Raw genomic sequence first — 24753 nt, 5'->3', positions numbered from 1 at the left:
GCTTATGCATCAAGGCAGCTTAAGCAGCATGAACAGAATTACCCCACTCATGACTTGGAGCTAGAAGTTGTAGTGTTTGCTCTCAAGATTTAGAGACACTACTTGTATGGTGTGAGATGTAATGTGTATATGGACCATAAGAGTTTTAAATACATATTCACACAAAGTCATTTGAACATGAGGCAAAGGATATGGCTTGAGGTGCTAACCGATTATACCCCAGAGATTCTATATCGCGAAGGAAAACGAACAAGGTAGCTAATGCTTTGAGTAGGAAGACATGCAATTCATACAGTGAACTTGATGGTTTTAGCCAAGGAACTTTGTGATGAATTTAGGAAGTTGAACTTGGAAGTGATGGAGTATGGGCAAGCGAACGCTCAGTTGAATACAATGTCAGTCAAACCTACCATATATGATGAGATTCGTGAGAAGCAAATGTCGGATGAGTGGTTGACCAAGGTAAGGAAGATGAAAGAAGAAGGAGCAACAACTGAGTTTGACATTAATAATAGTGGGACACTGAAATACAAAGGGATATGGTGTATTCATAAGGATAAAGATCTCAAAAGGAAGATTTTAGAAGAAGCTCACAACACTCCGTACTCTGTACACCCGGGAGGATATAAGATCTATAATGATCTTAAGCAACATTTTGGTGGCCGAACATGAAGCATGAAGTAGTCGATTTTGTGACAAAGTGTCTGACATGTCAGAAAGTGAAGATACAACATATGAGACCCGGAGGGAAAATGCAATCTTTAGATGTGCCAAGATGGAAGTGGGAGTCTATCTCTATGGGCTTTGTGATGGGATTACCGCTTACAAGGGCAGCAAAGAATGTTATTTGGGTCATAGTTGATCGTTCAATGAAAACAGAAAGATTCATAGCAATGAAGGACACTTGGAATATGAATCAGTTGGCAGATGCCTATGTGAAAGAAATTATGAGGCTACATGGAGTTGCGAAAGACATCATTTTAGATAGAGATCCAAGATTTTTGTCAAAGTTCTGGGAATTTTTCAACAAGCATTTGGCACTATTCTGAAGTTTAGCACAACGTTTCACCCTACTACAGATGGAAAAACAGAGAGAACAATTCAGACAATTGGAGGACATGTTAAGAGCTTGTGTGATAGACTTTGGTGGATTATGGGACGAAAGATTACCTATGATTGAATTCTCATATAATAATAGCTATCATGAGCGTAGGAATGGCACCTTATGAAGCGTTGTATGGAAGGAAATGTATAAGTCCCTTGTGTTGGAGTGATATTAGTGAGTCTTTGACCTTGGGGCCAAAATTGATTGAAGAAACAACGAAGCAAGTTAGGCTTATCCAGGCGATTATGAAGGTAGCTCAAGATCGACAATAATCATAAGCAGACCAAAATACGAGAATAGTGGAATTTGAAGTCGAGGAAAAGGCTTTACTTAAGGTTTCACCTACCAAGGGAGTCATGCGGTTTGGTAGGAAAGGGAAGTTGAATCCTAGATACATTGGGCCATATGAGGTATTGAAGAGAGTTGGAGAGGTGGCATATTAACTAGCCTTCCTCATGGAGTTAGCCTATGTTCACAATGTTTTTCATGTTTCTCAACTCCGAAAGTATGTTCATGACCCTACCCATGTTATCCAACCCAAGACTATTGAGATAGATGAGACCTTAACTTTCGAAGAATGCCGAGTGAAAATTCTTGATACCAAAACGAGAAATACTCGAAACAAGGCGGTAAAGTTAGTTAAAGTGCTATGGATAATCAGAATTTTGAAGAAGCAACTTGGGAAGCTGAACATGATATGAAAAAGCGCTACCTAGAACTTTTTGAGCAGGTACACTGAGTTTCGAGGCTGAAACTCTTAAAGGAGGGTAGAATGTCTAACTTATCTTTTTTCTGTGAGCCTTGCTCTCTTTAAAGTTCGAGAACGAACTTTCGTTTTAGGGGAGTAGATGTAATACCCCAAATTTTTTTTTAGTAAATGAATTTCTAGTATTCAAATTTTTATAATTATTTTCAAATTTAATAAATTTTGTAATTATTATTTTCTTTTTTCGGATTTATAAAAAAAAAAATAAAAAAAAAAAAATACTGATTTTGGATAATTTCCATAAACTGATTTTGAAAACTGGAAAAAAAAAATTAAATTAAACTAAACTTTTCGATAAGAGCTAGCAACAAACCTTAATTTGAATTGAGTCTTATCTTCGAAATATTCTAGAGAAATTCAACCTAACCTCTAAGTTATATATATACACCTAAATCCTAAAGCTGATACAATACCCATCTCTTTCAATTTACCAAGTCGTCATTCCCAACCAGTCTTTCATCGGTAAACGATGGTTTTCTTAATTTGAAACACTAATCATTAAACCTTTTCATGATTTCTTGTCTTACCCACTCAATTTCTTTAAACTTTTGCCTCTTGTTGTAATTAACGAACTAGAATTTCATTAAGAGAAGGCGTTGCTTTCTTCTGCCAAAAAGTAGACATCATTGAAATTTATTTTAAAGAAGGAAAACTATGGAGTTTGGTGCGTGGAAATTGCAGACCAAAAGGAGAAAGATGTTGTAGATAATGGGCTACTAGATTAATCAATACTCTATACTTCTAAATTTTTTTCTCACCAACACAGTTGACATATAAGCAGTGGCGTCTCCAGGATTTCCAAATAGGGGGTTCGAAATTTCGAAAGTTCAGAATCATAATTTACAATTGAATGAATTGCATATTTGCATACAATTATGTACGAATTGCATATTTGAATACAATTATACGAATTGCATATTTGCATACAATTATGTAAAGACCAAAAGTAACTCAACGAATTTCACCAGTTTCAATGATAGGCTAAGTGGCTAACAGCAACAATACGGCAAACCACTCGCCAATTAACAGCAACATGCAACAATACAGCAACAATAGGCTAACTGGAAACTGGAAAGAATGGATACGAGAAAGAAATAAACCAAAAAATATCAATAAGCAAACCACTCACCAATACGGCAATACTGCAATACAGAAGTTCACACAATCACTATAAAATTATTTTTTCAGATTTTTTTTTAGATAATAAAAATCAATACATCATAATTTATCAAGATTCAAGAAGAAGAATATCTTTGCATACGGCAATACGGCAATAGAGGCATACAGCAATACAGCAAACTAAGAAGAAGAATATCTTTGCAATTGCATACAATTTTTTTCAGATTTTTTTTTAGATAATAAAAATCAATACATCATAATTTATTATCAAGAATTCATTCATTCAAGATCAAAACAAATAGTATGTAAAATATATGAAATTAAGAAGTAAAAATTCAGTTATTCACCTACAGAGCCACGAAATATGGATGAGTGGATGACGGAGCAGTGGAGCACCGAGCACTGATTATCCCCTTCTAATCGACTTCTGCAATAAATCGATGATAACCCATGACAAGAAGTCAAGAACAATGTACAGATTACACTAATTACAGAACATGAGAACAATGTAGTACATTCTAAAACAACCTCCATTGAATCATTGATAAACACTCTAAAACAATAGACAATCAACACTTCAACCGACAATCAACATTCAACACTTCAACAGGCAACAATTCAAGTATTCAACAAACAACAATTCAAGTACAGGCTATACAAATTACACTAATTCAAGTCAACAGACAACAATTCAACAAATGAACTACTTCTACAATCTACAAACCCTAAATCAGTAAATGAAAATCAGATACTTCCTTCCCCAAGACCCCAATTTCAACCATTTTTTCAATAGACAGTAGTCACCCAAAAACCCAAAATTGATAGCTAAAGTTCATCACACATTCACACATTCAAACACCACGTATTCACGTAATTATCTACAAAAATCATGAAACCAAAAACTTTATATATTATTAACCCAGAAGGCCAGATAGAACTAGATAGAAGACGACATACAATTAAAGCCTTAAAGGAAACCGGCAAAGTGGGCTGACTAGTGACTACTGGCCTACTGCCGACCTGTCGTGCTGCGGTGCTGGCTGAGTGCCTGAGTGGCTGCTGCGGACTTCTGCGGTGCTGCGCCCGTGCGCCGGGAAGAGAAGGAGCCAAGGAGGAAGAACGGGAAGAGAAGGAGCCAAGGAGGAAGAACGGGAAGAGATTAAGAGAAGGAGGAAGAAGTTAGGGTTTTGCAATTTGGGGGAATGAGGAAGAGGAAAGCTGGAAGCAGGGGATTAGGGGAAGCAGGATGAAAGGAAACAAAATGAAAAAATAAAAGTGTGAGTTATGGGTTTCGAACCCTGAACCCACAAACTCTTGTATCATTGTATGATGAGAGGTAAAAATAACCACTGGGCTACAACTTTACTTGTTGCCATATAATACACAAATATTCTATTTAAACCTATTTTGATTTTTTTTTTTTTAAAAAAAAAAGTTTTTAATTTTTTTCAAAAAATCAGTGGGTTCAATGAACCCACTTGAACCCACCGTGGCTCCGCCACTGCATATAAGAGTTCTTTTTTCTTTTCCCTTGTACTACTACTAACTTCGTATTAGACTATTAGCTATACAAGTCAGACTAATTTAGTTTTATCATCTATTTATTTGTAGCGGAGGCTATTAGGTGAACGTTTCGGAGGTTACTTACCTTGAGATTTACGCACGATCAAGGTAATTTTCAATATCCATCATCTTTAGATAACCGTTAGGAAATTGTTTTGAAATATTTTGTGCCAACTATGTGCTTATATAATTATATGTGATGAGTGTATTATCGTATGATACTATGGAATCATATTTTATACTAGTATTCTATACTTTGTGTACTAGTATAAGTATTTTCGAAAATTTGATTAATTGGTATCGTATGAATTTTTAAAATAATTAAAATCTTGGGAATTGGATGATTGATTATATGTAATTGATAGTCTCCAAGGCCTATTAGAAAACGAGTTGTAATTAGTATGTCATTTAGAATGACTATGTTCTAATAATACTGAAATTGAAATATTGTTACTTGGGATTAAATTGATTTGCAATACTTGTGTGCAATGTGATCGCACAATTTAATCTATTAAAATGTACATTGCAATTAAGAAGGGAAATGAAACCCGAAAGGGTGAAGAACAGGTTACCCACTTGTAGTTATGGTTGCTACTAGTTGGTTTAAATTAACGTAGATTGATGTTTAGTCTTCCTCCTAATCAATGGGTATTAGTGAGGGATTGAGGGGTGTGCAAACTAGGGACATTATGTTTTATTTTATGGCCATTTGGGGTTACGCGCGATCCTCTGTAAAGTAGGTGGTGACAGGGATTAGTCCCGGCTTACTGGCATTCTCTTTTCCTTTCTTAACTATAGTAATAAAGTATTATGTGATAATTTGATATTGGTTTAGTATTATAATTAATGTCTATGTAACTGTATTATGTATAAAATATTTTCGAATTAAAATTATTTATTTTACGGGATGGAGTTGGAATTACTTAGTTTATCTGAGTTTGGGAGTTTTCTCTCTTTTCTTGTTTCTGATTTATTTTGTAGGTTGGTAAGAGAGTATTCGGTTACGTGTGAGGAGACGTTAGAATAATCACGTAGCTAAGACAATTTAGTTTATTTCCGAACTTATTTATTTTCCTTTTACTTACTTTATTTAAAATATTTAACAATTTGGATGTAATGACTATTTTAATTTTGCCGCCATTTAGACCACTTAGTATATTAAATTGTATTTTTGTTTTGCTTTGCACTTGTTTTCTACGGAAAATAAGTGTAGCGGTAACACTCCCAAGGTTCGATGGTTGGGTTTTGAAAGTTAAAAAGGTTACTCTTATTGTTTTAAGAGACTCAAACTTTGAAGGTGTTACAGAAGGTCTTTTTTTTTTTTTTTTTTTTTTTTTTTTTTTTTTTTTTTTAATAGGAAGAGGAGAATATATTAATTAAACCAACTGAGTACCAATCCTACCAACACTCAGCTTAAAGTCATACACTAAAACACAAAGTTAGTAGCCAGAACATATAAAGCAACAAAAGCTTAAATCTCAAAACAAATTCTCAACCAACATCAGTGAGAACAGATAGCAGGTTAGTAATTGCTGTCAAGCAATTCTTCTTACAGGAACCTCTAGCGCAGGCAGGAACAATGCTATGATAGCTTTTCCGGTTTAACCATCTCGACAGCTTGTTTGGCCAAGCAATGAGCAACAAAGTTCTCTTCTCTTAGGATGAAGTTGAACCCTACCTCACTATTTCCTTTCAGCAGCTTCTCCAAGTCCTTCAAGATAACAACAAATTCATGAGTGTTGTATTTGTCCACCTCTTCCACGGTCTTCTTAAGCGAGCTAGCATCCATTTCAACAATGATGCACCTTTGCCTAGCAGCCAGAGTCATAGCAAGCCCATCTCTGATTGCAATTAATTCATTTTCAATTGAGTTCCTAGAACGAATCTTCTTCGATTTTCCTGCAATCCAGCGACCGTGGTCACCACGAATCACCCAACATGCACCAGCTTGTCCACTGATTTTCCAGGCACCATCTGTATTAAGCTTAACATATCCTTGTCTAGGCTTCTTCCATTTCATCTCGTTGATACCGATCACCATACTATTGTCCTGTCCCTGAAAAGCATTAAAGGTAGCCACCAGATCACACATGAACTTGTTATACATCGAAACTGGATGTATCATAGCCAACTGGAAAACAGACCCATTCCTTGCCTTCCATAAGTGCCACAGAGCAATTAAAAAAATGGTTTTCCAATTATTGTTCCTCCCTAAGTTATAGTTTATCCATCCTACCCAATCAATATTGTAAAAGGTATGAATATTGAAGTCCTTCTCCAACCTATTTCCTTGAAAAATTCTGGCCCAAAAAACTCTCGAATCTATGCAATCTCTGAATAAATGAGGGTGGGATTCATTATCCAAGTCACATCTCGTTTAAATGGGATTAAAATTGGGTAAAGTGTTTGCTAATATGGTGGCTACGGGAAGGATAGAATGGCAGGCATTCCAGGCAAGCATTTTGTATTTATATGGGATCTTAAGGTGCCAAATGGACTTCCACTTAACAGGGGGAAAGGTTGGATGGGTGACAAAATTTTCTTCAAGAATGTACGCACTGCTTACTATGAATTGACCATTAGTGTTACACTTCCAGCAAATAACATCCTTGACATCAGCTACAGAAGGGAGGGGGATGCATTCAATGAGCTTGCACAACTGGTCAGGGGCAATATGTCTTATTCTTCCCAAATCCCAAACACCATTGCGAATGATATTACTTACTCGCCAGTGAGTTATGGAATTAGGGATCGGTTTCTCAAGAATAGTGTACAGGGGACCCTCTCCCACCCAATGATGGTACCATAAACATATATCCTCTCCATTACCCACTCTATAAGCTATGCCCTTCAAAAGAAGATCTTTACCCTTCATGATATCTTTCCACAAGGGAGAAGCACTAGGAGTATCAATACTATTAAGAAAGTGGAGTTTTTAAAATACTTTGCTCAAGGGATTTTAACCCAAAGTCTGTCGGTTCATGAATAATTCTCCACCCTAATTTAGCCATGAAAGCTAAATTCCAACTCCTTAACTTCCAAATACCTAGACCTCCAAGCCCCATAGGTAAGCAAATTTTCTCCCAACTTGTTCTAGGAAGATGATGAGACCTATCAACTTTATTCCATAAAAACCTTCTACAAGATCATCAAGAATAGAACAAGGTATAAGAGTGGTTTGCATAGAATAGAAGGGGTAAGAATTAAGCACGGATTTGATAAGAGTCCACCGCCTCGCCATGTTCAACAGCTTAGCTTGCCAACCCCTAATCCTATCTTTAGTCTTAGTGAAAATATCATTATAATCAGCCTTTTTAAGCCTTTCCCAAATACTTCCCGAAGGTAGCAGCACTCAAGAGGTTCGAGGCATTGATGATGGAAAGTTTAAGAGAAAGACTCATTTTGGGAGGGAAGATGATTTTGATTTGGAAGGACTGATTTGTAAACCTAACAAGTTCCCAATGTAACACCTTAGAAATTCCTTTCCTTTAAATTAAAATACCTGTTTTTCCCTTTATAAAATACGAAATAGGAAAATCTAAGACATTACCGCCACCGTGAAAACGGCTAAAGCAAATATCAAAGACACACAGCGGAAGATTAACTTTAAAACCATTCAAAAACAAGTCAACTTAAAAGTCAAACCAAACGAAAGTAAAGTCAATCGAAGTCAAACTACAACTTGGAACCATTGTAGGCCCTTAAAACCAAACAATACTGAAAAACTTTACGTTAGTCTCATAAGCATAATAAAATAAATAATATTCAAAGCAATTAAAATACATCATATTCTTATGGACACTAAGCATGATTCGCTCTTCACTTATGCCCGTCATGAAAATGTTTCATCACTTGAAAAACTTCTCTCTACTTGTCCCCACTACTCACCACTAGAAATAGGTCGTCGTAGGGCCAAGGTAAATATAAGGCCAAACAAACATACAACACACAATCAACAAAATTGAGTACATAAGCGTAATAAAAACACACTAACATGCTTTCATCCTATCATCACACAACTTACCTTGTTGCACCTGTACACAAGCATACAAGACATTCAACATTTAACTAGATAAATACCAATGTCCATTTAATTTGATTACGCATCGAACGGGTTTCCAACCAAATCCCTGCCCCAAATAAATTGAAGAAAACTACACCGGGAGCTAACCAAGTAGGCAAATGCCACATGAAGTGACTGGACGTCCTGCGCGTAAAATAAATAAAAAGGAAAATACAGCGTCCTGTACTCCCAGTAGAAGTTATGGTCAAATATAAAGTCGCATAACTCCCCCTATATGTTCATACTCGAGGTATATACGTTCCAGGAGTTTTTGTGCGTAATCTCTCACTTTATGTTGTTTACATATTATTAGACTTGGTGATGACTCTCAACCATAACACAATCCAACATTATAATCATTCAAGCAATCAAACATAAAAAATTTTAAATTCTTGAATAATGAGAGTGACCACATAACTTTTAATAGTTGAACCCTTTTTAATCTACCTCGGTGTCAAAGACACCTTAAACGCATAATGCACCGCAAATCCTATCTCTCGGTATTAGAAACACCTTAAGTGCATATAGGCACCGCAATATAATTTATTCTTGTGTACTAAGACACTTGATAGCTCAATTTCCATGCTTAAAGCATCAATAAAAATTATATGAACCATGATTAAATTTTCTTTTCATATTCCAAACCAAATTAAACATTTAGTTTAATTAAACATGCCTTCAATCATGCTAATAATAAAAGTGTGATTCATATCCAACATGCCAACATAATTAATTCCAATCACAAATCATTCACCAACATCAATCATACAACAAATTCCAACCAACCCCTATCATGATACTACTTGGAATTAATTTATCAAAGCCTAGCATGCTTCTACATATTCAAATAATTACCAAGTACGCGAACGTACCTTGAATATGATCTCAAAATCGCCACAACTAAATAAAATCACTCACTTGGAAAACTCTTACAAACCAAAATTACAAAGAGTCATTAATACCTATTCCACACAAATTTCCAGCAATATATACACTTTTTAAATCACTCATAAACCCTCTAAAATAAGCTGAATTTCAATTAAAAACCCTTACTTTTATTCCCAATTAATGGGTAATTAAAAATCCTTTCAAGAAACTTAATTGTAGCTTATATACAAAAATTCCAGCTTTATTAAATCATCTAAAATTGCTGTAATTGTGTTTTTAAACACTTATTTCAATAATTAAATCACCCATAAACAATTCCCATCAAAATACATAAACTTAGAAACCTAGGGTTTGTAATTTAGGGCTTTCTAATTCAAAACCAAATCTAAAAATTTATATACAAAATACCTATTATCAAACATCATAAAAATCATCACAAAACTTAAAATCAATAATTAGATCAAGGGTGGATTTAATTAAAAATCAAAAGAAGAATTTTTTTTTTCGAAAGGGGCGCACGACCACCAAGGTCAGGCTGCTGCGCGCCCGCCTGGTGGCCGCCGTTGCCAGCGAGTGCTGGTGGTGGTGGATGTGGTGGTGGTCGGCCGATGGTGGTGTGTGTGTGTGGGTGGTGATGAGACAAAAATAAAAATAAAGGGGAAGGGGAAAATAAGAGAGAGAAAGAGAAAATAAGAGGAGAAAGAAAGAGAGTGTTACCTTGGGTATTCTCCACCTTGGGCAAGGTTCAATTTGCCCCATGTGATGGGTATTTATACCCCTTCTCTAAACCCTCCTATTTAAATTCCCCTTTCGACCCTTAATGATCCCTTCTTCTATTCAAACTAGTATTTTTACTTTCTTTAAAAACTCGTTGACTTTAAAATTTCCTTTTATAAAAAATAACATGCCCCAAAGGTTCCAAATCATGAAATAAAATATTTTCAAGATTGTTAAATAATTAAAAATAAACTTTTAATTAAATTGATTCTTTTTAAATTAATGAAACAACATAAATAATTCATTTTGAATCATTTAAATACTTTAAGAAATACTTATTTAAGTTAAAATACGTATAAAAATACGGGGTATTGCACCCAAATTCTAGAATAGTGTCTTTAATAACACAAAGGTTATTCATAGAGGCATTAGCAAAAACAAAGACATCGTCTGCATAAAAGAGATGAGAAATGCACACAACTCTATCAATATTAATAGGCTTCCAGTCCCCTAACTCAACTCTTTTCTCTATCAACAACGATAATCTTTCAAGACAAAGCACAAGAAGAGTGGGGATCCCCTTGCCGAATACCTCGAGAAGGCTTAAAGCTCTCAGTTTTTTCTCCATTCCAAAAGATAGAGATTGAAGGAGTAGTAATGCAACTTAGAATAAGCTTAATAAGATTCTCTGGAAAATTTATTCCTAAAAGTGTTTATCTTATAAAGCCCCATTCAATTCTAAGCTACCATAAGCTTTTGAAATATCAATTTTGAAAGCCATCAAATTCTTTTTGCTTCGTCTTTTTAAAAAAAATGAGCAACTTCCTTAATAACAAGAATATTTTCCTCAATTGAACGACCTTGAATGAAACTAGATTGAACCGGATTAATGAGATTATCAAGAAGGGGCTTGATCATATTGGCTATCACTTTTGTGATTAATTTGTAAATTGAATTACAAAGTCCAATAGGTCTAAATTCATCCATCGAAGAAGGTTTATCTGTTTTAGGAATGAGAGCAATGAAAGATTCGTTAATAACATGATGAACAACACCCGATGCAAAGCAATCAGAGATAAGTCTAAAAATAGAGTCACCCACCACATCCCAATTCTTTTGGAAGAAAATAGGCTGGATACCGTCCGGACCCGGACTTTTCATAGGCATCATGGAATCTAGAGCTTGCTTAACCTCTAACTTAGTCATAGGGGAGGCCAGAAATTTTCGGTCAGTAATGTTAACATAAGCTTTGGGTGAGAAATTAACATTTCTTGGCTAAGAAGATTGGCTGGTGGAAAAGATGTTCTTAAAATAGGAAACACAGATAGATTTTAGTGTATCCTGATCACTCACCCATTCCCCATGTTCATTTTTTGAAGAGATAATTTTACCCCGATTGTCTCTAAACTTCGCTAAAATATGAAAGTATTTCGTATTCTAGTCCCCATATTTTCTCCAATCCAATTCTTTCAACCTTTAAGGAATGGTCAAGTTGGTTAAGGAGATATTTTTCCAACCTTATGAGAAAGGGAGAGTAATGCTCACAAAGAACTTTCTGAATCCCATGCATTCGAGCAAAGAGGTGATTTTTATCGCTAATACTCTGTAACACCCCCAATTTACTAGCTAATAATAAGTAATAAATAAAGGAAAAATAAACAAACTTTGAATAAACTGCGGAAGCATACACCTAAATCGGAGGTATTACCGCCACACTCAACAACTTGTCAAGTGTTAAGGCTCACAAAATCCCAATAATTACAACCCAATAAACTAGGTGAGCTATTTATACAACTTTACAAACTTGTTATAAAATACTAATCGAAACACTTGAGCTGCTTTAGCTACGATCACTTGATCAACCTATTTAGACAAACTTGACTGCTCACCATTAAGAACAAATTCCGAAATAGATCGTCGCAGGGCCACCATAAGAAAAAGACATGGCCGCAAACACAAGTAGCACAACAAACAAACACACATGTCAGCAAAAAGATGAGTAATCATCACATATCAGAATACAGAGTATAATAGAATAATTAACACTAATAGCTCAATTAAACAATGTAGTTCAAAACTACATTACACATTGTACTCTAAAAATAACCTTTATCAAATCCAACCTCGAACAATACGGAACTTTACTCAATTAACTCATCTATCCCATAAGTGTGCCACGCTCTTTGTTTTATACCCAGCCTTGGACATGAGTAATTCAAATAACAAACTAACAAGTATAAGAACTTGAATACTCTCAATAACCAGAAAACACCTTAAACCATAACCAATATGGGTCAAATCCCACTGTAGGGGACCATAAAAAAATATAAATAAAGATTGTACCTCATTCTTAACTCATGATCATTATCTCCTTACCAACATGCTAAGGACTAAGGTTTATAACGCCGAGCCTCAAACCAAGAACAAAATAATAATTCTCAACTCTTTTGATCTCATACTTGCTCAAATAATCATTTACAGATTCATAATCAATATCTTAATAATGGCACGGGTTCCCAAATAATGTAACACGACATTTCCGGTTTATAAAATATCCCAACTCTTATAGGACAATAAAACTAGTTCCCAAATATAATTAACTCACAACCCAAAAAAATAAGAATATTAGTAACCCTAAAACCTCAAAAACAATACTTCCTACATCAACAACATTAGAACCCTAGAATAAAAACACAATCAATCAATATAATACAATAAAATAATACAACAATTAAATCATAGATCATCATAAATCAACCATATATTTTCAAAACATGATCATATGAATAACAAATCATAAAATTTACACATAATATTACAGAGTACAGTCAATAAACAATTTATAACCAAACATGTCCAATAAATTTACACATAATAATAATAATAATAATAATAATAATAATACAATCACGTTAATATTAAACAACTCCAAAGGATCAATAGTGTGATTTCTAGTCAAAATATAAAAACATACGACTCCAAAACGACAAGTGTGATTACCTCGGAAGTCGGAAGACGTTTACTCTAACAACAATAATAATAGAAGACCACGCATCTGCATAATTGCTATATTACCCCATAAAAAAATGTTGGTTTTTAGATTAATCAAAAGCACTTATATGATAATGCTAATGAGATGATGATGATGCGCAAAAGCGAAATCAAAATAAGAAAATTAAAAGAAAATATCAAATCTTGGTTTGGTTTCACGCACAGCCAAAAGGAAAATGACGACAATGTTTTTTTTAATTTTTTTAATTTTCTTAAAGCAATTGATAACTATTTTAGGGTTTAAGAAAAATTTTATAGGATAACAAAAATAGAGTATAAAAAATTTATAAAATAATTTAAAATATCATATTTTAGCCATAAAATATATTTGATTAAATCTTAAAATATTCGGGTATTACATACTCTTTCTAGAAACATTTTTATCCCCATGCATGACATCATTAATAAAAAAGTTTTTACTAGAGATAAAATCCGAGCCACCCTTATTCCATAAATATTTGAAAAAATCACGAAAGTCGGGATTTGCAAGCCATGATTCGTTACAACGAAAAGGAAAATTACCCCTAGTGACAATATTATTAGTTCAAATTAACACTGGACAATGATCAGAATATGTTCTCGAAAGGTGATATACCTGGGTATGAGGATTAAGATCAAGCTAAGTTGCATTTGCAAGTGCTCTGTCTAGCCTTTCTCTTATTAGCTCCAACCCATATCTTCCATTATTCCAAGTGTAAGATGGCCCATTATAACCAAGATCAACAAGACCGACAACATCAAACCAATCTGAAAAGTTGCTGCCTTGAGAAGCTGTGACAGGCCTCCCTCCCATTTTCTCCGATTGATTCAGGACTTCGTTCATATCTCCCACCACCATCCAAGGGGCGTTGGAAGGGGGGAGATTATTTTCGAGGTCATTCCATAAGATTTTCTTGTCTTTAGCTGTAGATGGGGCATGAATACCAGTGATAAGGACCTCCGGATTATTAGGACAAACTTAAACAAGGACACCAATTCTGCTGGCTTCTTCTAGAAAAGCCTAATACCACCCTTCAAACCCCTAGCACCGATTGTACTATTGCTGTTAAACCCTAATTTTTTTGCAGACTTCTTGAGCTCTGCTATCCTTAGCTTTTGTTTCCAAAATAATAAGTATAACAGGATGATGAGATTGAATTAAGCACATAACATGTGACAAATTCCTTACACGCTGCACCTTTAACATTCCACATAATTGTCTTCATATTAGCAATTGCAAAGGGGGGAACGACGGAATTGACTCCGAGCTAAACATCGACTCGTCATAAGAAGGATTGGCGAGATCATCAGATTGATTTCCAGAGTTAAGTTCCCCGACGATACAAAGTTCAGGTTCAATTTGAAGCCTATCACTTCAATCCCCGAAACAAAGGATGTTAGGAGATTTTGAGGTAACATGAGATTTAAGATTATGCTTTCTAATTGCAAGAGGAAGGTTAGAGGGTTTTCCATTGGTGGTTGAAGGGGATTTAATTCATACTCGGACTGAGATTGGAATATGTAAGGGGTTATTATCACCTTTAATGCTACACTCATGGTTTAATTTCTTTTTTTTTTCCAATTGCATAGGGCATGCTAATGTCGGCCATAATTTCAGAGTTGGGAATATGGGGAGTAGATGGTGCATTAATCGAGGCTTCGCAGGCGGAACTTGGCTGAGAGGAGATGGTGGGAAGGAGGTTGGAATTTTTGAGAGAGATGGGGGTGGCATGATTGCTTGAGCTATTATAGATGGAGGGGAGCTCGTCTCTTGTACCGCTTTGCGGGAATGGGAGACCTGGAGGTTCGCTATCATGTGTCGAAGGTGATTGTTGATCATCCTTAACGATTTAAGTTTGATTTTGAACAAATGAACAAGAATTGCCCTTTTTAACTTGGAAGCTAATCTTCGGAACTCTAAGGGATTTATTAGCCTTCATTCCTAAAATACTAGTAGAGTTAATGCTATGATTTTTCTTCACTTGAATTGGGTTTTTTCTAGGAATGTTTTTTTCTTCTGCATTTTCTAAATCTTCCTCCTCCAATTGGATTTATTGTTTGGGCTAGGTTGCTAAGTTCTGCATGGCTTAGGTTGTCTGAGGTTGGAGTTGCCTGTCTATTGCTGAACATTGCCATATATCAGGTTTGGATGATCTCTCCACCCCGGATTATAATTTTGAGAGAACGGATCATAACGTCTTTGCTGCCCCTGACCACCGCTAATAGAATTCACTTGTTCCTCTTGAATAGTGGGGCACATATCAGTTGGGTGTCCTACCATTGAACAGATGCCACATGCTTTTTCTTGCCCTTTCTCGATCATTACTCGCTACTTGTTGCTCGAGGTTAGAACTCACCACTTTATTAACTTGACGTACAAAAGTGGACTTTATATTTCGACCTCCTCGATACTGAGAGTTTGCTGCCATGTTCGCTATCCGTATCTTTGCATCTACGGGTGTCTTATCAACCAGTGCTCCGCCACTTGCAGCATCAATTAAGTTCCAATCCGACTCCGTGAGCCCTTCATAAAAATATTGCACTACCAATTTCTCACTGATCTGATGGTTAGGACAGCTGTCTCGTAACTTTATGAAACGCTCCCAATACTCATGAAATGTCTCTGCATCTTCTTGTTGAATCCCACAATTTCTTTTCTAAAAGTTTGTCGCCAGAGATGCCGGATAATATTTTTCAATGAATTTTTCTTGCATCTAAGTCCAGGTTATGATGGTTCCTGCCGGAAGTTCGAACAACCACTCCTTGGCAGCATCAGTCAAGGCAAAAGGAAATGCCTTTAACTTGAGCTGGTCAAGGGTTACGTCAGCAGGTTTCATCCCCGCACATGCTATGTGAAATTCTTTCAAGAATCTGTTCGCCTCATTCATGTAAACTGAACCCAAGGAGCTAGTATTGCGGAAGCTTGAAAATGTGGGTAATGCTCTAATCAGTCTAGGCTTGATTTCACATTCTGTCTCACCATCTAATATGCATATTAGGATCAAAGGTAGGAACATCAAGCTGCTTTAAGGTACGGTCAGCCATCTCAAAAATTTCTTCAGTTTCCTCATCCGAAGATGAACTTTCACTTAGAGGCAACGGAATCTGACAAGCTTGCTCCAATATCTGAGCACGAGTCCTTTAGCTACAAAAGACGTAGAAAAAGGTAATATTTATTAGTCCTTGGTTCCTTGTTGCAAATTCCCTTAATCTTTGATTCTTCAAATTTCTGTCACGCATAAACAAACAAGGAATTAGATGACAAGTTAGTAAGGAAAGTTAGCAAAAATACAAGTAATAATGTAATAAAACGCCAATTCCCCGGCGACGGCGCCAAAATTTGGTACGACTGTCGCGTGTCTACCAAAAATAAACCTAACTAAAACCACCTAAAAATGTAGTAGGGTAAGCTAGGGTCGATCCCCCCAGAGAATTAGATTATCAAATTATTACTTACGAATGTTAAAAACCCCTGATTTGAAGAATGACTATTACGATCTAATACATAAAACTACGGACTTGAAAATAAGCTAAGTACGGAGATATAAAACTAACAGTAATAGTAAATATCAAAAATCAAGAATGACGAAATAGGGATCGGGAGATACAATATAGCATTGGAATATTGATTGATCATCGAATTATATAAATCATGTTTTTATCTCAATGTTAGCCGATGAACACAAACAAGCATTCGACACTTCCCTTAATTGCAAATAAATCAAACAAGCTCTTGGAATATTGTCTAACTAACTACCAATCTAGAATAAGCTCTCTGGACTCGATTAATTAGCAGCATTAATAACTAGGAAGTAGCTAACTTAAGCCACAAATCTCACAAGCTCGGATTCATGCAACCTAAAGGGTTGATAATCATCGGCATCGGACAAATTTTAGTCACCTATCAAACACCTAAGTGCTACTAAGGAGTACTAACCCAGACAATTACGTATCACACGGCAATACTCTAGCAATTAAACTAACAAATTATACTAAAGATGGTCGGTCTGTAATATAATATGATAGTTCATACCAATAAAACAGAATACCAATCCAATCAAGAAATAAACATAATACTGTCAAATTACCACATTCTTATTCTCACAATACAATAATCCAATGTATAATACATCTCCGTACCCACGACTAATCTAGCCTGACATATCCGAAGGTAAAGCAATGAAAGCTATAATAACCATATTGCTTGAAGAAAGTAAGAAAATAAATGTAACAAGTAAATGAATCCGATAATACTTGAAACTACTCCTTAATCTGACAATAATGAAATGATGAAAACAAGATTAAATTAGTACGAAATCACCAACCGTTGAAATAGTACATGCAAAAATCATAAATTAACAAAGGAATCTAGAGTAATGAATACCAATTTTTCTAGAGTGAAAATAGGAGAAACAACCGCGAACAGGCCCACAAACAATATACTGCTCCACCGCAGCTTCTATCTTAGTTCTTCTCTTCAGATCCCTTGCGATGTCTCTCAGTTCAACCTTTTTTTCCTGCTGATTTACTTCAACTAAAACCAGCCCAGAAACTTTCCCCCAAAGTACAACTTTCAACTCAACGAAATTCCAACCTATTTCGTAGCAAACCGAGAACTACAACCACCTCGGTTCCTCTGTCGCCGAGTTCAACTTCCCCTGAGTTCGTTGTTGCTAGTTTTCTTCTGGTTTGTTGCTGAATTTCGCTGCTCAGAATGTCGCCCCCTAAATTCACGATCATCTAGCCTGTTTTTCCCCTTTTTCCCACCGAAAAGTCAGCCCCAAGATCTGAGTATATCCTCCCAAAGTAATCTGATTTCATGCTTATCTTTTCTTTTGGGAGTTGGTTCCGCAAGAAGTGGAGCTACTTCTTATCTTTTTCTTCTTTTTGTTTTGCCCCTGTAATGCTTATTGCTGAAGTTGTTTTGTTGTTTATTTTGAAAGAGTAAAGTGGTATACTTCAATGACCCACATGACCTGTTCACATATTGATGGGTTGATGTGAGATGATTGGGCTTATGGGTCTTGCCTCATTTGATCCGAGCGGTGTTAAAATATCACTTGAAACCGTAATCTTCCTTCCTACAGACAAATAAATAAAATAGTAGTAGTTCGTATCTCGGAAAAAAAATTACTTAATATATCTTTAAACCATTAAATATCAATATAAAGTCGAGAGTTTATGAAATAAAATAATATACTTTTATGACCTTATCAAATATTCTACTAGGAGTTCCGGAAAACGTATCCAAACAGATATGTTTTGAAACGAATTCAAGGATGACCTAAAATTTGGTTTCCATCTAGAAACCATAAGATAGTGATCCAATATGAACCAAGGACCTTCGAATAATGCTTTTTCCATATCATCATGAAGGGAGAATCTAAACTGTTTGGGTCCAATTTAGTCCAATTGGGCCTAAGCACTCAATGATCCAATTAAAAGCCCAAGGTCAAGGTTCAACTCTCCAATTGTGCTAAAGTCAAAGGTCAGCCCACAAAGCAAGCCAATTGGGCTAAGGCCCAACCTCTCCATGTATGATGAGGTATAAAAGCCATCATTCTGATGGATTCTGATTGATTCATAGATTCATATGTTCATTCATATATTCTGATATATTCCATAAAGCCTCAAGCAACAAACTCTCTTGCATAGTGTCCTCTTCTTACACATTGTACTGACTTTAGCATCGGAGGGGCCTTCCTCGGCAACACCCCCGAGGCTAGTTTACGTGTGTTTACTGTGCAGGAAACCTTGGGCCCAACATAACTTGGACCGAATCCAGCCTTCTCCATTTCAGCGGACCTTCGGCAAGGTCCCATTGTTTTCACCCGAAACAACCGAATCCAGCCTTCTCCATTTCAGCGGACCTTCGGCAAGGTCCCATTGTTTTCACCCGAAACAATTTGGCGCCGTCTGTGGGGAAAACTTTCAAAAATCTTTAAGCCAAATTCCTAACCAAGATCATCTGGCAATTATCTTAGCAGCAATGGCTAAGAACCGCAAGAGCAAAAGCCTCCGTCAAGGAGCGGGCGAAAAGCCTAAAACCCCTACACCATCGCCCTCGCCGGACCGGAACTCTCCCAAGGGTGCCGGCTCGGGGGGAGGATCACACAAGGAGGATTCCCTATCTCCCGTAATTCATGACTCTCATTATAGGCCGGGCCACTCTCGGTCTAGCAGGGGTGAGTCCGATCATAGGACATATTCAGTGTCCCAAAGCCAGCCATCGGTTGCGCGCCCTCATTCCCACACTCGGCCGAGGACCCCTTTGACGGGGCCCAGCTCGGAAGAGGTGGCAAGAGCGCTGGCAGTACTCATGGAGGCGATGAGGGCACAAAATATGCCACCACCTCGTGATCGAACTCCTCCGCATACCCGGCATCAGCGGAGGAAGTTAGACCATGATGGTGGGAAGCTTCCTTCCTTCCGGGAACTGGAAGAGTGGGAGGAGGATTCTTGGAAAAATGAAAAACAGAGGAAAAAGAACCCTCAATTTTTAAAAGGATCCTCATCCTCAAGACCAGAAGCGCATAAGAGCAGCAGCTCAGCTTCTCGGCCAGAATCTACTCACCGAGAACCTGAGACTGTTCGCAGAAGCGTCCTTGACCGACTCGGCGGCAAGGAACCGAGCGTGCGCAGTCGCCTCTCGTTCCCTGCAGCCAAGGCCCAGACTTCCCAGCCAGGGACGAAAACCACTCCTACCTCTCTAAGAGGGCGGAGCGCGGTCCCTTCGGCCAGGAACAAGGGCAAGACCGTTATGCTACCCGCTAGTTCACCATTCGAGCAATGGATACTGGAAGAGCGCGTACCCACGGTTAAAATACCGTCGCACATCACATATGACGGGACCACGGATCCGAAGGATCACGTGGCCTCGTATGAGACTCATATGCATCTTTGCCCCAGATCCGAGGCGACTTGGTGCAAATATTTCCCAACCACTCTCAAGGGGGTCGCGCAAGCGTGGATCTCCAAGGGAGTAAGGCAAGGCTCCGTAACAGGGTGGGATGATCTGTCCTCCAAGTTCAGGAGCAAGTTTTCCACGGCAAACCGCCGAGAGAAGACTACCGCAGAGCTCATGAGTCTGCAACAGGGGGAAACCGAAAGCCTCCGAGACTACCTGACCCGTTTCAGTAACGAGTCATCAAGCGTCTCCCAGCTGGACCAGGGGCTAGCCGTTTTCGCAATGCAGAATGGCCTTCAGCCAGGAAAGTTCCTAGACTTCATGGTCATGCATACCCCGCAGACCTTGGAGGAAGCTCTTAGTGCTTCGGATAAGTTCATCCGAGCCGAAGAATGGAACAAAGCGAAAACCCAACCTCAATTCGGGGGAGGGAAACAGAGGCAAATACCCTTGTCTGAAGGCCAAGGCCATAAGGCAAAGGGAAAGTCAAAGGCCCCGGAGCAATCTTTGGCCAACGACCCAAAGAAGGAAAGATTTGCCTCATACACAGGCAGATACGAGTCCTACACTCCGCTCTCTCTTCCACGCGCCAAAATTTACAGTGTGACGAAGGAGGAGCAGAGTTACCGAAAGCCGAGACCACTCCCAGAGTGGTATCAGCGAAAAAATAAAAATCAGTGGTGTGAGTTCCACGAGTCTTCGGGCCACAACACTGAGGAGTGTATCCAACTGAAGGACCAGATAGAGGACATGGTCCGGAAGGGATACTTGAAAAAATACATCGCGGATCACCGCGAGAAAAAAGAATCCGAGAGGTCAGCAAAGGACCCTCGGCAGGACCTCGACTTCCCCCGGAAAAACAGTAAAAAGCCGGAGGGGAAATTCCCTCCGATCAATGTTATCTCGGGAGGAATATACTCTCGGAGGGAGCACAAGCGCCACCTTAGAACTTTGACTCACCAGGTGAACAACGCTGACATTCAATCTCCCCAGTCGCCGGTGTCGAACATGACGTTCACAGCCGCCGACTGCCGGGGGATTACGTTCCCTCACGAGGATCCGTTGGTGATCATCGCCACGGTGGCCAACCACGACGTCAGTAAGGTCCTTGTTGACGGTGGCAGTGGAGCAAACATTCTGTTCCGAAAGGCCTACAATCAAATTAAGCTAAAGCCCAAGCACCTTACGCCGGTACCCTACCCGGTATCCGGGTTCAATGGGGCTTCAACTTATCCAGATGGGAAGGTGACACTTCCTGTCACCATCGGTTGCGATGAGGCAGCCCGGAACGTCATGATTGAATTTTTGGTCATCGACGCTCCTTCAGTGTACAACGTGATTTTGGGGAGACCCATAATTCACGAGATCCAAGGGGTCGTCTCAACTTATCATCAGCTGATGATTTACGTCTCAGACGCCGGCTTCCCCGAAAGGATACAGGGCAACCAAAAGGACGCCCGAAGGTGCAACTACCTCAAGCCATCCAGTAGTCGCCCAGATGACGACAAGGATGAGGAGGAGAAAGAAAGAGAGCCAAGCACAAAAAAGCCGAAAGGCCTAAGTGCTTCGGCCCAAGGATCTGGGCCTAGAGAAAAACAACCCGAAAGGGAAAAGGCTAGCTCTTCAGCTGAGCCGCAAGACTCAGAGAGCCAGCCGAAGAACAAAAAGACTGGGACACCTGCTGACATTGGCAGCAGGCCAGATTCTGAAGAGTCCAGTCCATCGGCAATGGACATGGACCAACAGACTGAAACAATTGAGTTGGCCGAAGGAGACGGTGAGAAATGTGTAGCAATTGGGATGGACCTTGATCCGAACACCCGTTGTGAACTTATTCAGCTCCTTCGGGACAACAGAGATGTGTTTGCTTTCTCGGCAGCTGATATGCCCGGGATAAGTTCAGACCTCATCTCCCATAAGCTTAATGTTGACCCGACGTGTCGACCAGTTAAGCAAAAGAAGCGGAATTACTCCGCCAATAAGAACCGAGACATCGCAGCCGAGGTCAAAAAATTATTGGAGGCAGGATTCATCGAACCTTGCCAATATCCAGAATGGCTGGCAAATGTGGTGATGGTTCAGAAGCCCAATGGTACCTGGAGGATGTGCGTTGACTTCACGGACCTAAATAAGGCTTGTCCAAAGGATTTCTATCCCTTGCCGAGGATCGATCAGCTAGTCGATTCGACAAGTGGCCATGCCTTGCTTAGTTTCATGGACGCATTCTCGGGGTATCATCAGATCTTTATGCACCCCGACGATCGAGCAAAGACAACATTCGTCACGAACGCTGGGGTGTACAATTACAAAATGATGCCCTTCGGATTGAAAAATGCGGGGGCAACCTATCAAAGGCTGGTGGATCAAGTTTTCGCCGATCAAAAGGGCCGAAACATGGAAGTCTATGTTGACGATTCGATCGTCAAAAGCAAAAAACTAGAGGACCATGTAAAGGACCTGGCTGAAACTTTCGCCACCTGGAGAAAGCATCAAATGAAGCTGAATCCGAAGAAGTGTGTCTTCGGCGTGAAGTCAGGGAAATTCCTTGGGTTCATGGTCAGCAAAAGGGGGATTGATTCCAATCCCTCTAAAGTCAAAGCGGCGCTCGACCTTCCTGAGCCGAAAACGAAGCGGGATGTTCAGCGGCTCACCGGAAGAATGGCAGCCCTCTCGAGGTTCATTTCCAGAGCTTCGGATAAGGGGTTACCTTTCTTCAAAGCCCTGAAACTCCCAAAAACAAAAGAGCTCGTTTGGGAGGAAGAGCAAAAAGACGCCTTTAAACAGCTTCGGGAGCATCTGGCTCAACTCCCAACGCTGGCTAGCCCAGCTGAAGGAGAAACTTTATACCTATATGTGGCCGTTAGCCCAGCCACCATCAGCGCAGTATTGCTGAAGGAAGAGAGTAAGAGTCAGCAACCGATCTATTTCGTCAGTCATACACTGACGGATGCCGAGACTCGCTATCCTCTACTCGAGAAAGTTGCTTTCGCGGTAGTAGTGGCTGCTCGGAAGCTGAGGCCCTATTTTGATTGCCATCAGATAGTGGTCTTAACTGATCAACCGTTGGAAAAAGTTCTCGGCAAGGTTGAAAAATCTGGTAGGCTAGCCAAGTGGGCTTTTGAGCTCACCGAATTCAGCATCAGCTACCGTCTGAGGGCTGCCATTAAGGCTCAAGCTCTAGCGGATTTCATGGCCGAATGCTCATACCAAGAAGCGCTAGACAGTGAAAAGAAAGTCTGGACCGTGTTTACGGATGGATCTTCCACCGAAAACGGTTCGGGGGCAGGGGTAGTGATAACTTCTCCCGAAGGCAAATCCTTTGAGTATGCACTAAAGTTTTCTTTTAAGGCCTCGAACAATGAAGCCGAGTATGAGGCAGCAATCGCCGGCCTAAAATTGTGCATCTCCTTGGAAGCCGATCATGTCTGCTTAAAAACAGACTCTCAGCTAGTTGCATATCAGATCAGTGGCAGCTACGAGGCCAAAGAGCCCTCCATGATAGCTTATCTTGCCAAGATCAAATCAGTCATTGCAGAGCTGAAAACTTTTGAGGTTCAGCTGATCCCAAGGGGTCAGAATACTCAAGCCGATGCACTCTCCAAACTTGCTAGTTCATCTTTTACCGAGCTGAACAGATCTGTATATGTAGAAGTGCGTCGAGAGAGAAGTGTCGACGAAGCACCTGAAGTGTGCTGCGCTGACCCAGAGCCTAGTTGGATGGACCCCATCCTAGCTTTCAAGCTTCGGGGAGAAACTCCTGAGGATAAAGCTTTGGCCTCCAAGATGAAGAGAACCAGCTCTAGGTTCATTGTCTTCAGGGGGGAACTTCTGAAAAGGTCCTTCTCAGCCCCATTGCTAAAATGCGTGGGACCAACAGATGCAGATTATATCCTACGGGAGATTCACCTCGGCATCTGTAGGAACCACATTGGGGGAAGAACCTTAGCCCACAAGGCATTGAGGGCTGGATATTACTGGCCCACCATGATCGCAGATGCTAAGGAGCTGGTTCGAAAATGCGAAAAATGTCAAAAATACGCTCCAGTTATCCATCAGCCAGCAAGGGATCTTCAGCCGATCCTTAATCCACTCCCGTTTGCCCAATGAGGACTGGATATACTGGGACCATTTCCAGAGGCTGTGTACCAGAAAAAATGGCTGATAGTTGGTGTCGACTACTTCAGTAAATGGATCGAGGCCGAAGCAGCCTCGAACATTACAGAGCAAACTGTCAGAAAATTTATCTGGCAGAATATCATCACTCGCTTTGGCATCCCGAGAGTATTTGTCTTCGATCATGGGAGGCAATTTGATAACTTACCGCTGAAGCGGTACACAGATCAGTTCGGCATCAGACTGGCATATTCAGCGGTATGCCACCCGCAAAGTAACGGACAAGCCGAAGCTGCAAATAAACAGATCTTAAATGCCCTCAAGAAGAGGGTGGAAGATCAAAAGTCCAAATGGCTAGAGGAGCTCCCTGGAACCCTTTGGTCCCTTCGGACAACTGAAAAAGAGGCGACGGGCCGCTCACCTTTTGAACTGGTGTATGGTGCCGAAGCCGTCCTTCCAGTGGAAATTGGCTCTGAGAGCCT

General features: G+C 39.2%; 2 protein-coding genes and 3 long non-coding RNA genes across 5 annotated transcripts in view; 3 read left to right on the top strand and 2 right to left on the bottom strand.

The window, feature by feature from the left end:
• The first annotated feature begins 177 nt into the window (after window positions 1-177).
• On the top strand, window positions 178-672 carry LOC110694282. Its single transcript, XM_021871461.1, has 2 exons — window positions 178-254; window positions 339-672. Exons 1-2 carry the CDS (start codon window positions 178-180, stop codon window positions 670-672), a joined length of 411 nt encoding a protein of 136 aa, XP_021727153.1.
• A 1416-nt stretch (window positions 673-2088) lies between these two features.
• On the top strand, window positions 2089-14555 carry LOC110694223. The gene is made up of 3 exons (XR_002505799.1): window positions 2089-2333; window positions 4602-4661; window positions 14483-14555. It is a non-coding gene; the product is annotated as an uncharacterized LOC110694223 (long non-coding RNA).
• Window positions 3338-4289, bottom strand: LOC110694220. Its single transcript, XR_002505797.1, has 2 exons — window positions 3948-4289; window positions 3338-3417 (listed from the first exon to the last, which is right to left on the bottom strand). It is a non-coding gene; the product is annotated as an uncharacterized LOC110694220 (long non-coding RNA).
• Window positions 11981-18560, bottom strand: LOC110694222. The gene is made up of 3 exons (XR_002505798.1): window positions 17636-18560; window positions 13868-16480; window positions 11981-12102 (listed from the first exon to the last, which is right to left on the bottom strand). It is a non-coding gene; the product is annotated as an uncharacterized LOC110694222 (long non-coding RNA).
• The window catches only part of LOC110694219 (elongator complex protein 2-like), a 29580-nt gene continuing 21130 nt past the window's right edge, over window positions 16304-24753 (top strand). Inside the window, exon 1 of the mRNA XM_021871403.1 lies at window positions 16304-16417. Within this exon, the coding sequence (XP_021727095.1) occupies window positions 16329-16417 (89 nt within the window). The 5' untranslated portion in view covers window positions 16304-16328. The remainder of the gene's footprint in view (window positions 16418-24753) is intronic.

The sequence above is a fragment of the Chenopodium quinoa genome, unplaced genomic scaffold (assembly GCF_001683475.1).
Source record: "Chenopodium quinoa cultivar QQ74 unplaced genomic scaffold, ASM168347v1, whole genome shotgun sequence".
Taxonomy (NCBI): Eukaryota; Viridiplantae; Streptophyta; class Magnoliopsida; order Caryophyllales; family Amaranthaceae; genus Chenopodium; species Chenopodium quinoa.
This window is presented reverse-complemented; position numbering and strand designations above follow the sequence as displayed.

What these genes read in the sequence shown, in the direction of transcription:
- LOC110694282 (XM_021871461.1), top strand. Translation starts at nt 178, where the DNA reads ATGAGGCAAAGGATATGGCTTGAGGTGCTAACCGATTATACCCCAGAG. An exon ending in CGCGAAGGAAAACGAACAAG is followed by an intron (nt 255 to 338) that starts GTAGCTAATGCT and finishes TGATGAATTTAG; the next exon opens with GAAGTTGAACTTGGAAGTGA.